The 13,350-nt window shown below is 35.5% G+C and overlaps 1 protein-coding gene across 2 annotated transcripts in view; it reads right to left on the reverse strand.

Annotated features, from left to right (window-relative positions):
- Vps8 (vacuolar protein sorting 8 homolog (S. cerevisiae)) overlaps nt 1-13,350 on the reverse strand; it is a 211,019-nt gene that overhangs the window by 137,372 nt on the left and 60,297 nt on the right. For both annotated transcript variants that reach the window (XM_005383304.2, XM_013513539.1), the window contains 5 exons: nt 13,004-13,039; nt 11,705-11,795; nt 11,439-11,485; nt 10,752-10,841; nt 549-595 (listed from right to left, as the gene is read on the reverse strand). In XM_005383304.2, coding sequence (XP_005383361.1) covers nt 549-595; nt 10,752-10,841; nt 11,439-11,485; nt 11,705-11,795; nt 13,004-13,039 — 311 coding nt within the window. The remainder of the gene's footprint in view (nt 1-548; nt 596-10,751; nt 10,842-11,438; nt 11,486-11,704; nt 11,796-13,003; nt 13,040-13,350) is intronic.

The following is a 13,350-nucleotide window of genomic DNA, read 5'->3' on the forward strand; positions in this document are numbered from 1 at the left end:
TTTTTTTGGTTTTTCTCCGGTACCGGGAACCGAACTCACGACCTTGCGCTTGCCAGGCAGGCGCTTTTGCCGCTGAGCTAAATCCCCAGCCCCTACAGTTACTATTTAAATCAACAAAGCCTAATCAAGAGTTTTACTGACACTGATGTCTTTTAAACAAAATGAATATATAGTCTTTTAGACAGTATGAACTACTATGTGTTAGTGATTGTTCATAAAAGAATATATTCCTAAAAAAGGAGAACCTATACAGTACACACATCATATACATTTTACTTTTAAGATTCCTAAGTGGTATTGCTATTTTGTTGGCTACGTTCTTTGCTTCCATTAGCATGTCACACAAATGATATACTCATAAATACCTGCTTCAGAAAAGTTAATGTTATTAGATAAATGGACTGAAAATGTTAAAGAATCAAATGTCCTAATTTAAAAAAAAAAAACCTATCCAGTCAAATTTATAGCATTCATGGCAGTGAACTGTACATAAAGAAGATGCTACCTGAGTTCAAAATAACTGAATCTGACAGGCAATGCATACTCACTTTCTCTGCAGTAGAAGGCAGTAATCAACTATGACAGGCACTGTATCCTGTAGAGGAAACATAAAGAAAGCATCAGCCCTATGGCCCGTCTATGGCCCACTGCTAACAGAAGAGATCTGATTAAGATGCCGCTTGTTAAGATGATAGAACTTTGGACCACTATGTGCCAAAAGTCTTAAAAACATGAAAACACTTTGATTCAGCAATTCTACTTCTGGAAAATTATCTTAAATACATTTAAGACAAAAATTAATGCACTAAGATGTCTACTGCAGCTTCATAACAGAAGAAGCAGGATATGGAGGAGAGGGGATAGTAGACAAGGGTAAAGAAAAATTCACTGAAATTTAATACACAGCATGGAAAAGTAATTAAATACATTTTGCTACTTAAATATGTATATTACAGGGCTGGGGATATAGCTCAGTGGCATAAGCGCCTGCCTGGCAAGCACAAGGTCGTGAGTTCAATCCCTGGTACCGCAAAAAAAAAAAAAAAAAAAAAAATGTATATTAAAACACTAAAAATATGCAATTTATCTAAAAGGTTTGTACAGAAAAAAGAAAACACATCAAATTGCTAATATACTTTGTCTTATTGGATAAAAATAGGTTGCACGTATTTTATCATAATTCTCCAAACCAACTATGTTTTAAGGTTGATTTAACTTCTCAGTTTCATAATATTTAAATTTATCAAGCATGGACTCATATAAAGTACATGGATACCTATAATCCTGACCTTTTTCAAAGGAAACAGTTTGAAGAAAAGGCAGCTTACTATGATTGTTAACCTTCAATAACCAAGCATCAGATTTCAATAATATTCTTTTCATTTTCTGCTGGTTACAGGGAATTAGTTTCCTTTTTAAAATCCTAGAAGGCCTAGATTCTAGGCAGAAAAACAATCCTAGTAGAAGCAAAGGGAAGAATGTGGAAAAGAAAACAGTATCACATGCTAATATCTATTACAGAAAAAGGTCAAAACTAAGGTCCCTTCTTATTTGAGAGGAAATGTGAAGAAGGGCCTGCAATCCTGAAAGGATTAGAAGAGCTACCCCAGACCTATCCTCCTTCCTTATCATCAATATTCCTCCTAACTAGATTTATAATCTTATTTAGATTTTAAAATATGGAGCCAAAATCACAGACTTGAAAGGGTTAAGGCTGTATCAAATCTCAACCCTGAAGGAGAACGGTGGGCTAAATAAAGGGGAGGCAAAAGGACAACTCCTGAAGAATGCCAGAGAAAATCTATTGAACATCCTTTGAAATATAGCTGAGCTACCAGGAAAATAAGGACAACACTCACAGTCTAAAAGTAAAAAAGGGACCAAAAACCAAAGCAGTAAGCCCCCAAGTTGTCACTAACACTATCCTGTGGGTTTGTTGGTCACAGAAGAGCTTCGGTTTTAATGCCAGAAAGAAGCTGAAGTCTCAGACCCCTATGACACAGGGAACTGAAGCAGAGGACCTGCCTAAAACCGGGATTTTTGAAAAGCTACAGCTGCAGCTTCCTACAGGAAGATCACCAGTAAGGTTTGTCTGTGGCAGGCGGACTCAGCGGGGATAAATCTATACCTCCACGAATCTATATTCCAGATCCTACCCTTAGGTGGATGTGGGATTTAAACTTAACACTATCACCTTACTATAGGAGCAATCTAGCCAAGAAATTAACACAAAACATGATCCTGAGGAAAAAAATACTCCTGAATCACTTGAAAGAGCAAATTCAAACACTCCTCGGAAACAGTCCTGAAATCAGACAAAAGAAGTACTACAGATAATTCTGAGTACTGAAGATGTGCACAAAATACAAAATTTGAAACAATGAACCACGAACGAATGCTATCAGGAACTATAAACACGGTAGCAGACCTCTCTAAAACATCAATATAGTTAACTGGTGGAAAGTATGTTTAATATTACTAAAGGTACAAAACAGGAAATTAAGTGTCTAAGTCATATGGATAACTATAAGGTTCAGTGGAGAGAGAACATCAGATTCATCCATTTGGACAGCTCACTGCGGTGAGTCGAAGGGTCTGAAAAAACAAGAACGAAGACAGAAGGCTGTCACTGTAGGCAAAGAAAGAAACAGGAACTAATCTACAGTAGGGATGGGACCCATGTCTAAACACAAAATTCTTTTGTTTCACATATACCTTATACGCAGCCTGAAGGTAATTTGATACAGTATTCTGAGTGTACTTGCATTTCTGACTGCAACACAGTGTGTGAAGTCATATATGGAATTTTCTACTTGTAGTGTCACACCAACACTCAAAAATTTTGTATTTTGGAACACGTTATATTTAAGAATTTGGGATCAGGGATGCTCACCCCGTAGTAATCTGAAACATCTGGGTTAAATATACAGATTTCTAAGTTATCAGGCAAAACAATGTATAGGAGTATAACTGCCCAAGGACAATAAAAAAAGATGAAAAGCAGTCAATAATGGACTAAATCCTGGAGAAGCCTGATATTTATGAGGTGGTCAGAAGATAAAAACAAAATCCAACTCAGGGACAGCCATGGAGGTTTAAAAACTATTGACAGGATACAAAGAACTTTCAAAAGAAAGAAATGGTCATCACTTTTAAAACAGTGCTAAGAATGAATGAAATCTGACAAATGTTTGCTGGATTCTGCCATCGGGATACCTCTGGTATCTTAAGTAAAAAGATGCTTTATCGTTCTAATTTGATACTAAATACAATGGTGGTAGAACCCAGAGAAATGGTAGGTAGGACTGCAGAGAAATTAGTGCTGAGTGAAGTAATGGGGTGGGGGAGAACAGAGAAAAGAAAAGGGAAAGAGGAAAGGAAGGCGGAGGAGAGGCAAAGAAGGAGGGAGGAAGCAAGAGGAAAAACGCCAGTATATGCATAACTGGAATGCCTGAACAAGAAAATTAAAACAGGAAAACAACGAATAGTTCAACATATAATACATAAAGAAATAAAAAGGAGAAAATGACATTAAATGTTTACCCTGAGACCCAGTGCTGTAAATTTGCTAGACTCCAAAAAGAAATAGCCAGGGAAAAAGGTTTGTGATTTATGAGAGGAAAAAAAATCTGGGGTTAGCCTCTGATTTCCCCACAGTGACATTCAATGCCAGAAGATAATGGAGCAATATTTCCAAGATCCTTAATGAAAGCCAAAATATTTTTCAATAGAAAAGCTAGAGACCAACAATTTGAAGATACAATAACTTAAAGAATATTGTTCTCATGAACCTTTACTGAAAAAAGTGCCTGAGAAATAACTGGGAAAATGCCAAGAAATGACTGGGAAAATGATAGCAAGGAATAGCTGAATTTTTGATCTCCAAACTTAAAGAGGGGTTAATATTTCTCTCATCTCTATTTTAATGCAGAATCCTTAACTGGCCAGGAAACTGCTTCTCTTTCAGACATTTGTATATATTTAAGACTTATTAAAGAGGGCAACGTGGTTATACAAACAAAAAACTGAGCTCACAGAAAACCTAAATTTAAGCCTGTCATTGAGTGACAGAACAGATCATTTTATTGCACTGTGACTATCTTAACATCTGCCACATGAAGCTATAACCTCTGGCCTTCTCTATTTCATAGGGATGATCTGAAAAGAAATGGGATAACAGATGCTACACATTCCTTTGCTTTTCAGAGCAACAGCATTAATTCTCTCAATATATATTCAAAACATTCAGGGAATAAAAACGTGATTCTTACAGATTTCCATGAGCTGTCAGAGGCAGGCAGCGCTCTCCCACGCCCTCTCTCCCTCCCTCCTTCTTCTTCTTCTCTCTCTCTCTCTGTTTTCCTATCATCAAATCATCTCAGGGGAAGCAAGGGTTAGACAAGGAAAATGCCTAACACTTCACTCTGTTTGGGTTTTTTAGTCACTCTCCACATGGCCTTTTAATACAATAATATATGCCCACAGCTGCTATAATAGCCTTGAATGATCAATTCTTAGGCAAGTATTTCTGAAAGAGTGAATAAAAACTAGGAGGTATGATAGACATTGTGAAACAAAAGGAAAATGCTCAAAAGTAAAGGGCGACTGGAGTGTGGGAAAAGAGAAGGGAAAGAAGGGGAAATTATGTATGTATGTATATATATACAGGATAGCTAACATAGTTGTACTACTGTCATCTATTACTCTACAGAAAGGAACAGTTAATGATTACCTGTTTGATCAATCTTGTATGTCTCTATTTATTTTCCTGAGAAACCATTTTGAAGATATCAATAAGTAATAGAACAACCATTGTTAATTTCCCACAATTTTGTCTGTAACTCTGTTTTGTTCGTATTGCTCTTATGCTTTTTTGTAAATGGAGGTCTGTTTGTTAATATGTTTTCTTTCTTTTATTTTTTAAAATAAAAAAAAAAATTCTTAGGCAAGTATTAAATGAAGCCCAAAGGAGAGAGCTTGATATAAATTAACATCAGGCTTCTTTAAGATCTTCTAAGGTTACATTATTTTTGAAATCCTGTTAGCTTGATTCACATTATTAAAATGCCTCATATTTATTTATACCTCAACACTTTCATAAATCAATATATATGTATATATATGCATATAGCATAATAAAATAACCTAAAATACTGCTTCCACCATTAAGTGACCAGATTCTGAGTTTGAGAACACTATAATTCAAATCAACCAATTCAATCATTCACATGTTTACCATCGTTATCCTGAAATTAATTCATGTATATTTTCATTTTTGAATGTATTTCATTATCTTCTACAACTCATTAATTGCTTTGTCCTCTGTATTTCAAAGTGCCTTACAACTCTGAGATTACCAGACAATAGTGAGATTATCTGAGGTTATTAAAGAACACTGTGGGATGATACATAGTTCAGTTTGTACAGGGTCAATCAAGGTCCTAAGTCAGACAGCCTGAGTCTCTTGTGGTACTATGATATTAGGGAACTCAACTTCTATGTGTGTCCACTTATTGTAACACACAGATAAATAATAAAAGTTATCTTTTAAGGATGTTCTGTGTATTAAATAAGATAGCTGTCAGGCATACAGCATACAATAATATTAGCCATGAATATGGAGCCGGGAGGTTGAGGAATGAGGATTACCATGAGTTTGAGGCCAGCCTGGGTTACATAAGTGAGTTCAAAGTCAGTCTGCACTAAATAGAGAAACTCAAAAAAAAAAAAAAATATATATATATATATATACATATTTATATATTAGCCATGATTATGAAAATATGGGTTGCAAACACTAAATTCTACAACTGGCTCTCAGTTTGAAACCCCTAGAGTTAGATATAAAATATATTCCCAAGACAAACACTATATGCAACATATTTATATATTTTTAAAAATTCCTTCAACAAATATTTATTAAAGGCAATAAACTAGATTCTGAGAATATAGCAGTGACAAAAATCCAACAAGACCTCTGAACTTATTATGCAAATCTCTAGACTTACACAAGTATAGCTGTGAAAGACTGACACTGAATGAGTTATTTCAGTGCACAGTATTTTTGAAAGAAATGGATCTGTCTGAACCTGGGGTCAGTTAAGTACAGACCTCAAAGTGAACAGCAGCTAGTTAAGCTAAAAAGAATTGGGGAAGAATTTCTCATATAGAGAGAACACAAAGGGCAAAGGCTCCAAGATAAGACATTAGAGACACAAAAAATACTAGCAAGGTGGGAATACAAAGAACCCAGGGGCAGTTACACAAGGGTGTATCACTCAGGGCCTTAAAAATTGTCAGGAAATTTAGTCTTTACTCCAAAGCCATTAAGACGTCTTAGAATCAGGGGAGGATCATATCCAGACTTGATATATATTTCTCTGGCTACTGTATGGACAATGGAATAAAGCACAGTAAAAATATGTAGAGGAAAGTCAATTAGAGGGCAACTATAATATGCCAAGAGAGATGATGGTCACATGGACTAAGACAGAGGCAAAATTCAAGGCATGATGTAAACAGATTAGAGGAATAATCAGAAGGCAGACATGAACAAACTGCAACAAGTGCAAGACAAGAGTCACTCAACTTGCTTTAGGTAATGATAGATTCATTTACTAAAAGAGGAATGATTTGTGAAGGAAAAGTTCATGAATTTTCAGTACTTACAAAACACCCAAACAGAGATACACACAGGCAACTAACTAAATAGTCCTCCAAAACTCATAAAAACAACCGTGGCAGGGGACACTGGTTAGTTATCAGTCTATACCACTGAAGGAGAGAATGTAAAGTAATGATCCTTAAACTTCAATGTGCCTAGGAGTCATTTTGGGGGCTGATTACAAATTTTCACCACCAATCTCAGAGTGTCTGATTGAGTAGGTATGGGAAATAACTCAAGAAAAAGCATTTTAAACCATATCCTCAAATAATTTTGAAGCAAAATGGTACCCAGGAATCTTGAGAAATAATGATACAAAAATAGAAGATAAGAACATTGCAAAGAATTTGAACATGTATTGCTTAAGAAGAAGAGAAAAAAGAAGACAGGCAGAAAGCAAATAAGCAGCCAGAGAGAGAGGGAAAATACTGGAAGGTATGATACCAGCCACACCAAACGGACAGACTGGTCCAAGAAGTTATTAATGAGCTGGTGTGCTGCCACATACCTGTAATTCTGACAAAAAAAAAAAAAAGCTGGGGATATAATTCAGTATGAAAGTCTTGGGTTCAATTCATAGCACAAGACAATATGTTGGAGGCTACTGAGAAACAAAAAGATAAAGAACACAAAGGTCTACAGATTTTACAGACATGGCAGAAATGGAGGCATCTCTGTAGGTATTTGGCTCTAAAAAAGAATGCAGAAACAAAAAGCATAAGACATTAGGGATGGAGTCAGGCAAAGATAGGATTTGTTTGCTGAATTTGACTTTGTTTAAGGTGGAGAATACTTGGACATATATAAATGCAATGGTGTAAAAGCAGAAGAATCAGTGTCTTGAGATGTATGAGACAGAACTCTTTAATTCCTTGTTATTCTATTAGTTACACAATAACAGGTTCAAATCTTTTCTCAAATAGAAGCCAAAACATCACGAGATTTTCTACAATTAAACAGGACAAAATATTGACCAACATCTGGAGGAAGCTGGATGTGCTGAATAGCATTACATATTTTGCCTCTAAGGGAAGGTGAACCTCACCTAAAGATTTAAATTGAGGCAGCAGGCATGAGTGCCACCTGCTGGCAAAATACAAATTCTCAGTATTCTGACAGATGGGAACCACTCTTAATAGGAATTCCAACTAACTGAATTAGAGGCTACCTGTGTTTCCAATAATCGTTTCTTGATACTGACACAGAATCTCAGAGTGTCTCACTCAGCAAAGGAAATCTTTAAACCACACCCCTGTCAGCAGTTGTCTTCCCTTTATTTGAACATATTCAATAATAGGTGCCTAAATCCAAAAGCTGTTACATCATCAGGTCATTTTAAGCTGAAAGGCACTTTCTCCTAATTCCTACCATTTTTCCTGGCTTTTCCTCTACAGCAATAGGGTAAATTCCATACAGCAGTCCTTCACCATCAACAGGCAGGCATGTTACTTTCATTTCAGATGAAGCAACTCAGTATTACAACTGCTTTAAATCCTTCCACAGTTTTAGTTGTGGGATGTGGGTTAGTTTGTCAACAATTCATGAAATACCTTAGAGGTTCTATTTCCAAGAGGTAGCTCAGTGGTACTATAATTGTTTTTTATCTGAGTCTTAACACACTGTTGGTCCTGGCTGAATTTGTGATCAGCTAAAATCCTATCCAGCAAGATCTTCCTAATCCAATAATATTCACATGATTTGATTGTTGGAATCTAATGTAAGTCTTGATGTTTATCCTTATTAAATTTCACTCTGTAATAATCTTAATTACATTTTCTTGTCAAGCTCAATTTGAACTTGATTCTTGGTGCTATCTAATAGGCAAGTTGCTAATTCTTCATCTAAATCAATATAGAAAGTTGGATATGAGGGCCGGGGATATAGCTCAGCAGTGCAGCTACTGCCTGGCAAGAACAAGGCCCTGAGTTCAATTCTTGGTACCAAAAAAGAAAAAAACAAAAGGAAAGAGTACTAAGATATAATGCTAAACTATCGAACAAAATTCTTTGGGTAGAGATGTTTATCTAGCTGTAAAAGCTACAAATTAGCTGTAAATTTACTAATTTATTTACTATTTACTGATCTATTTCAGTCAATAGGAAATGGAAAAGTTAGACAAGTATTTTAATGAAATCAACATGATACATCAGGCATTCCATAAAAATACTATCTTCATCTTCCAAAAAGGCAATTATATGTGTTTAACATGTTTGTTTCAAGGTAAACCAATGGAAAATGTCCACAAGCTATACTGGGGTTATCAGTAAGCAGTTTCCTAAACTGAATTAAAAACAAAAAAATGTAAGTCCATCTACATAATCATACTATGGTTATTCTATGATTAAATACTTATGATTAAACACTCAGAAGAGCAGATCTGTGGCTACTTCATTTCACTCATTTTAACAGGCCAAAGATCACCTTTTTCTGAAGAAAACTGTTCTCCTGAATGAAATAAATTGTCTCCCCGCCTAGACATCTGCACTGAATCGAGAATGCCTTATTGAAAATTGACTCAAAGTCACTGACAAATGATTAATGGTGACTCAGACCATGCAACCATAAGTACCTGGGTTATGATTCCATTGGGTCTTGTGATGTGAACAATCATCATGAAACTATATGTGAAACATACACTGGGCTTCAGCTTTTTTCTTTAATATACTTACATGGACTTCTTCATTTCAAACCCTTCTTGGTGCTCATGAAAAGGATGCAAATGAGCACTGTTGCTCTATAGCACAGTGTAACACTCCAGATGTGGCTCCTGAAGCTCAACTGCTTTGTTTCAAATCCTAGCACTATCATTTACTAGCTAAGTGACCTGAACCAAGGTATTTAACTCTCTGTGCCCCGATGTCCTTATAAATGTAAATAATACCACTTCCTGACTTTAGAGATATGATAAGAATTAAATGAGTTAATATGCAGAAAGGGTACTTTGGTTTGGGTATGGTTCAAGAGTGTCCCCCAAAGGTTCATGAGCAGCAGTTCGGTCTCCCATACAGGATATGGTTCTCAGACAGTTTTGTATCCTTTCTGCTGTATGTTTCCCTCTTAGGTTACTTATTTTTATAATTTTATCTGGGCTTATTTCTCCTCTACTAAAAAACTTAATAACTCTCCAGTAAAACAGCACTAAAATTTACTCCACCAGAAGCTCAATATTGTGGTATTAAACACTACATTTCAAAACCCCTAATACCATCCTCCTCTGATACCATCCAACTCTCCATTGCCCTATCTATCATTGTGTTCCAAACTTCTGAGCATCAAATGGAAGTATAAATAGGCAGGACCTGTTCCTGCTCCGCAGAAATGTTTGTAACATTTCTTATAAATATTTCTATTAATATGTAAGAAAGAAATATTTTGACTGGCCTGAAAACTGACCATGTGCGTTATATTCACTACTGCCCAGTGCCTAGGTTTGATTGCCAGCACAAAAAAATAAAACAAAACAAAAACAAGAAATAAAGACCATGATTTGCAAAGCCTACCATCCAGTTCTTACAAAAAGTTTGTAAGACACTCAAACATTTGTTAAAAGAGGAGGTAGGGAAGAGGAGCTACCAGGATGGAGAAGGAAAAATAGATTTGCAACAAATGCAATTGGAAACTAGAAATCGAAAAACCTGTGTAATAAATATGCAAACTTCAAATTGTTTCTTGGCTTTCATTTACATTAAATTCTAAGATAAACTAATGGCCTTTTATTAGCATAATTTATAGATCATATTTTTAAAATGATCTATACTTGAGTCATACATGCCCCTAAGAGAATTATATATAAACCTTAGCAGTATCCTCCTTTGACTGGTCCCATTGACATAAGTGTTAGTCATCAGCAAGGTGTCAGCCACTGTGAGCTGTGAGTGTACAATGTGTCCCCTGATACGCATATCCTTCCCTTCCACATCAGTAAGTTGCTGAGCACTATGCAACACTCTCCATTTTACTCACATGTTCCCATTTGACTAGATAACCACTTCTTCAAAATTCAACCATTTAATCAAGCCCATTTCATAAATTCAACCATTTAATAAAGCTTTGAATACCACAAAAAAAGTTGGCATAAAAGGTATACCTGAAAATGCTGCTCCATGACTTGGATTTTTCCCTGCTCTGGGCACTTTTTCAGAGCACGATCTGCATAATGGAACAGGATTTCTACCATCTGTAGGGAAAATAGCCTTGCATTGAAATCAAAGTATGTTTCTAAAGTTTTCCAAAATGCAATACATGTGGCTGTCCTAAATAACACAAGATTGGGCTTTATTATTATATTAAAAATACAACTAGAACTTTTAGTGGCTTTATTTCCTAACTTGTTTTTAATCCTTGCCTCGTTTCTTTTCACCTCAGAGCTAATACTAAGGTGTTAATCCTTGCTAAGAAATATCTCCACATTCTAGGTCTCAAAAATATCTATATTGCTCAGGAAATGAGAATTGAAGTTAAATTCTTCAGTAGTGGTGAAGTCTTTCGCTAGTAAGCATGCAGAAGCAAAGCACTCTTGAACCCAGATCCCTAGGATTTCTTCCTCCTTTCTGCTGTCTTTTAGCTATTTTGCTATTTTATTATGAAAAATGGGCAGTAGATGATAAAAAAAAAAATCAAAAAGCATTGAAGCTGATACCACAGAATTATAATCTGACCTATTTTTTAGATACCATCTCTAAAACTAGCTATTTATTCAATCATGTCTAAAGAAATTAGCAAATACAAAAGCATCTGTACTGCACCCTAATGAAGACCCCATTAAAATACTCACCCGATCTGCAACAACAGCCTTTCGCTTATTGACATCCCCTGATAATCCTGCAGAGAAACCAAGTCCAACGTGAAACACATTACTGCATATTCTTAGGACAAAACCTGTGTTCTGCTCTTCTCTTCACAACAGATACAATTAGAACTACCCTGAGTATCAGAAATGTTGGGGAAAAGGAATATTTCATATCTACTGGACCAGATAGTGTATCAGTATACTTCTGTTTTCATTGTAAGTTTTCCTTATGAAACAATTTTTTTACTTACCCACTACTGCTTTAGCTTTTCCTTCATGGAAAGACCATGCTAGGGCCAAAGCTTCTGTGAGACAATCTTGCTTCAAGAGATGATCCACTCTCTAAAATGAATAAATGAAAGGAGTCAGATCTCTTTGATCAATTATCAGTCAGAATTCCTACTTTGTCTATCTTTCTATAATTCACTGCTTGGGAGCTAAAATTATTTCAATAACATTGAAATATTATTTTAACATTGGACTTTTTCTGCAGGATTATCAGAAGATGCCAGCTACTATCATATTTCTAGGAAAAATAATTTCTTAAGGCACTGGATAGTACAATGATTATACAGGCTACTATGGAGAGCCAAAGGGCCTAAATATAAAGAAGGAAACAGCAGCAATGTTATTATACCAGAAATGAGTAGTAATTTATCACAATAATAGTCCCACCTCCTTCGTAATAAATCCCAAGTTTATTTAAGGCAGCAATATACCAGCTAAAGGAAATTTCTACGACTCCCCTTGACTTGGGGCAATGTAATAAAACTATGGCCAATGACAAGTGGAGCATCTTCTGTTACTATTTCTGTGATGTCATTTTAAAAGGTAGGGGCCTACAATTGTTTCCCCTCCCTTTCCCCCTGCCTCTCTCCCTTTCCTCCTTCATGATAAACTTGACAGTTGGAGCTCTAGCAACATACTGGACTACCAAATGACCTTGAGACTAGAATTGAAAGACAAAGGTGGTGGAACAGGATAGCATATGTAACACCATAGAGCTCCCCAACTAGTCCAAGATTGTCTACCTCCAAATTACTTTCAGATGAGAAAGAAATCTTGTTTAAGTTCCTGTTATACATTTCCTGATATATATAAGCAAACCTAACACCAATTCATATAATCGTTTTTAGGAAATTAAGCATCCAATGATTATATGGTTTTTATGTATATTTCTTAAAAAGCAGAAATCCAAATACTCAGCAAAGTTAAAACAAAAATGTTTATTTTTCTCTTTAACTTAGGGTTTTCTTGTATAAGAGAAACCATGTGATATATAAGCTTGTTTGTTCGATTTACTTCACTTCACATTACTGTATGGAATGGAAATAGACCTTTTACAAGTGGGAAGGGGGCCAAGAAATGGACAGACAGGGAGATAAGGGAAGGGAAGGGGATGTAAAAAGAACTGAGACATGTTATATACATGTACCAACTCTTCACAATGAACGTAATCAGTACGTACTGCAAACATACTAATTTAAAAAATAAATGTTATGATACTATCAACTCAATAGCTCTAATATATAAAATTACTTTGAACTCACCTCTCTCCAGCTTCTCAGCATCATTACATAAACCGACTAAAAAATAAAGTGAAGGAAATTAAAATGCTCATTTTTAACAGATTTGTTCAGAGACACAGTTGTTTCATATCTGATTTTAGATTTTATTTTTCACCCTACAATTTAGAAGCTTATCTTACTATTTACTAAAGGGTCTTCAAGTGCTCACCCTGAAGAGTAAATCAAACAAACATTGAAAGGTTAGTAAGACTATAGTCAAAGGAGTAAATACCACAGACAAGGAAAAAAGAAAGCCCAAGCTCATCTCCCTTTCGATTGACTCGACAATATTTTGGTTGATTTTATTTTCTTTTTTTCAATGGATTTGA

The sequence above is a fragment of the Chinchilla lanigera genome, unplaced genomic scaffold, assembly GCF_000276665.1.
Source record: "Chinchilla lanigera isolate Chin_1 unplaced genomic scaffold, ChiLan1.0 scaffold00019, whole genome shotgun sequence".
Classification (NCBI taxonomy): domain Eukaryota; kingdom Metazoa; phylum Chordata; class Mammalia; order Rodentia; family Chinchillidae; genus Chinchilla; species Chinchilla lanigera.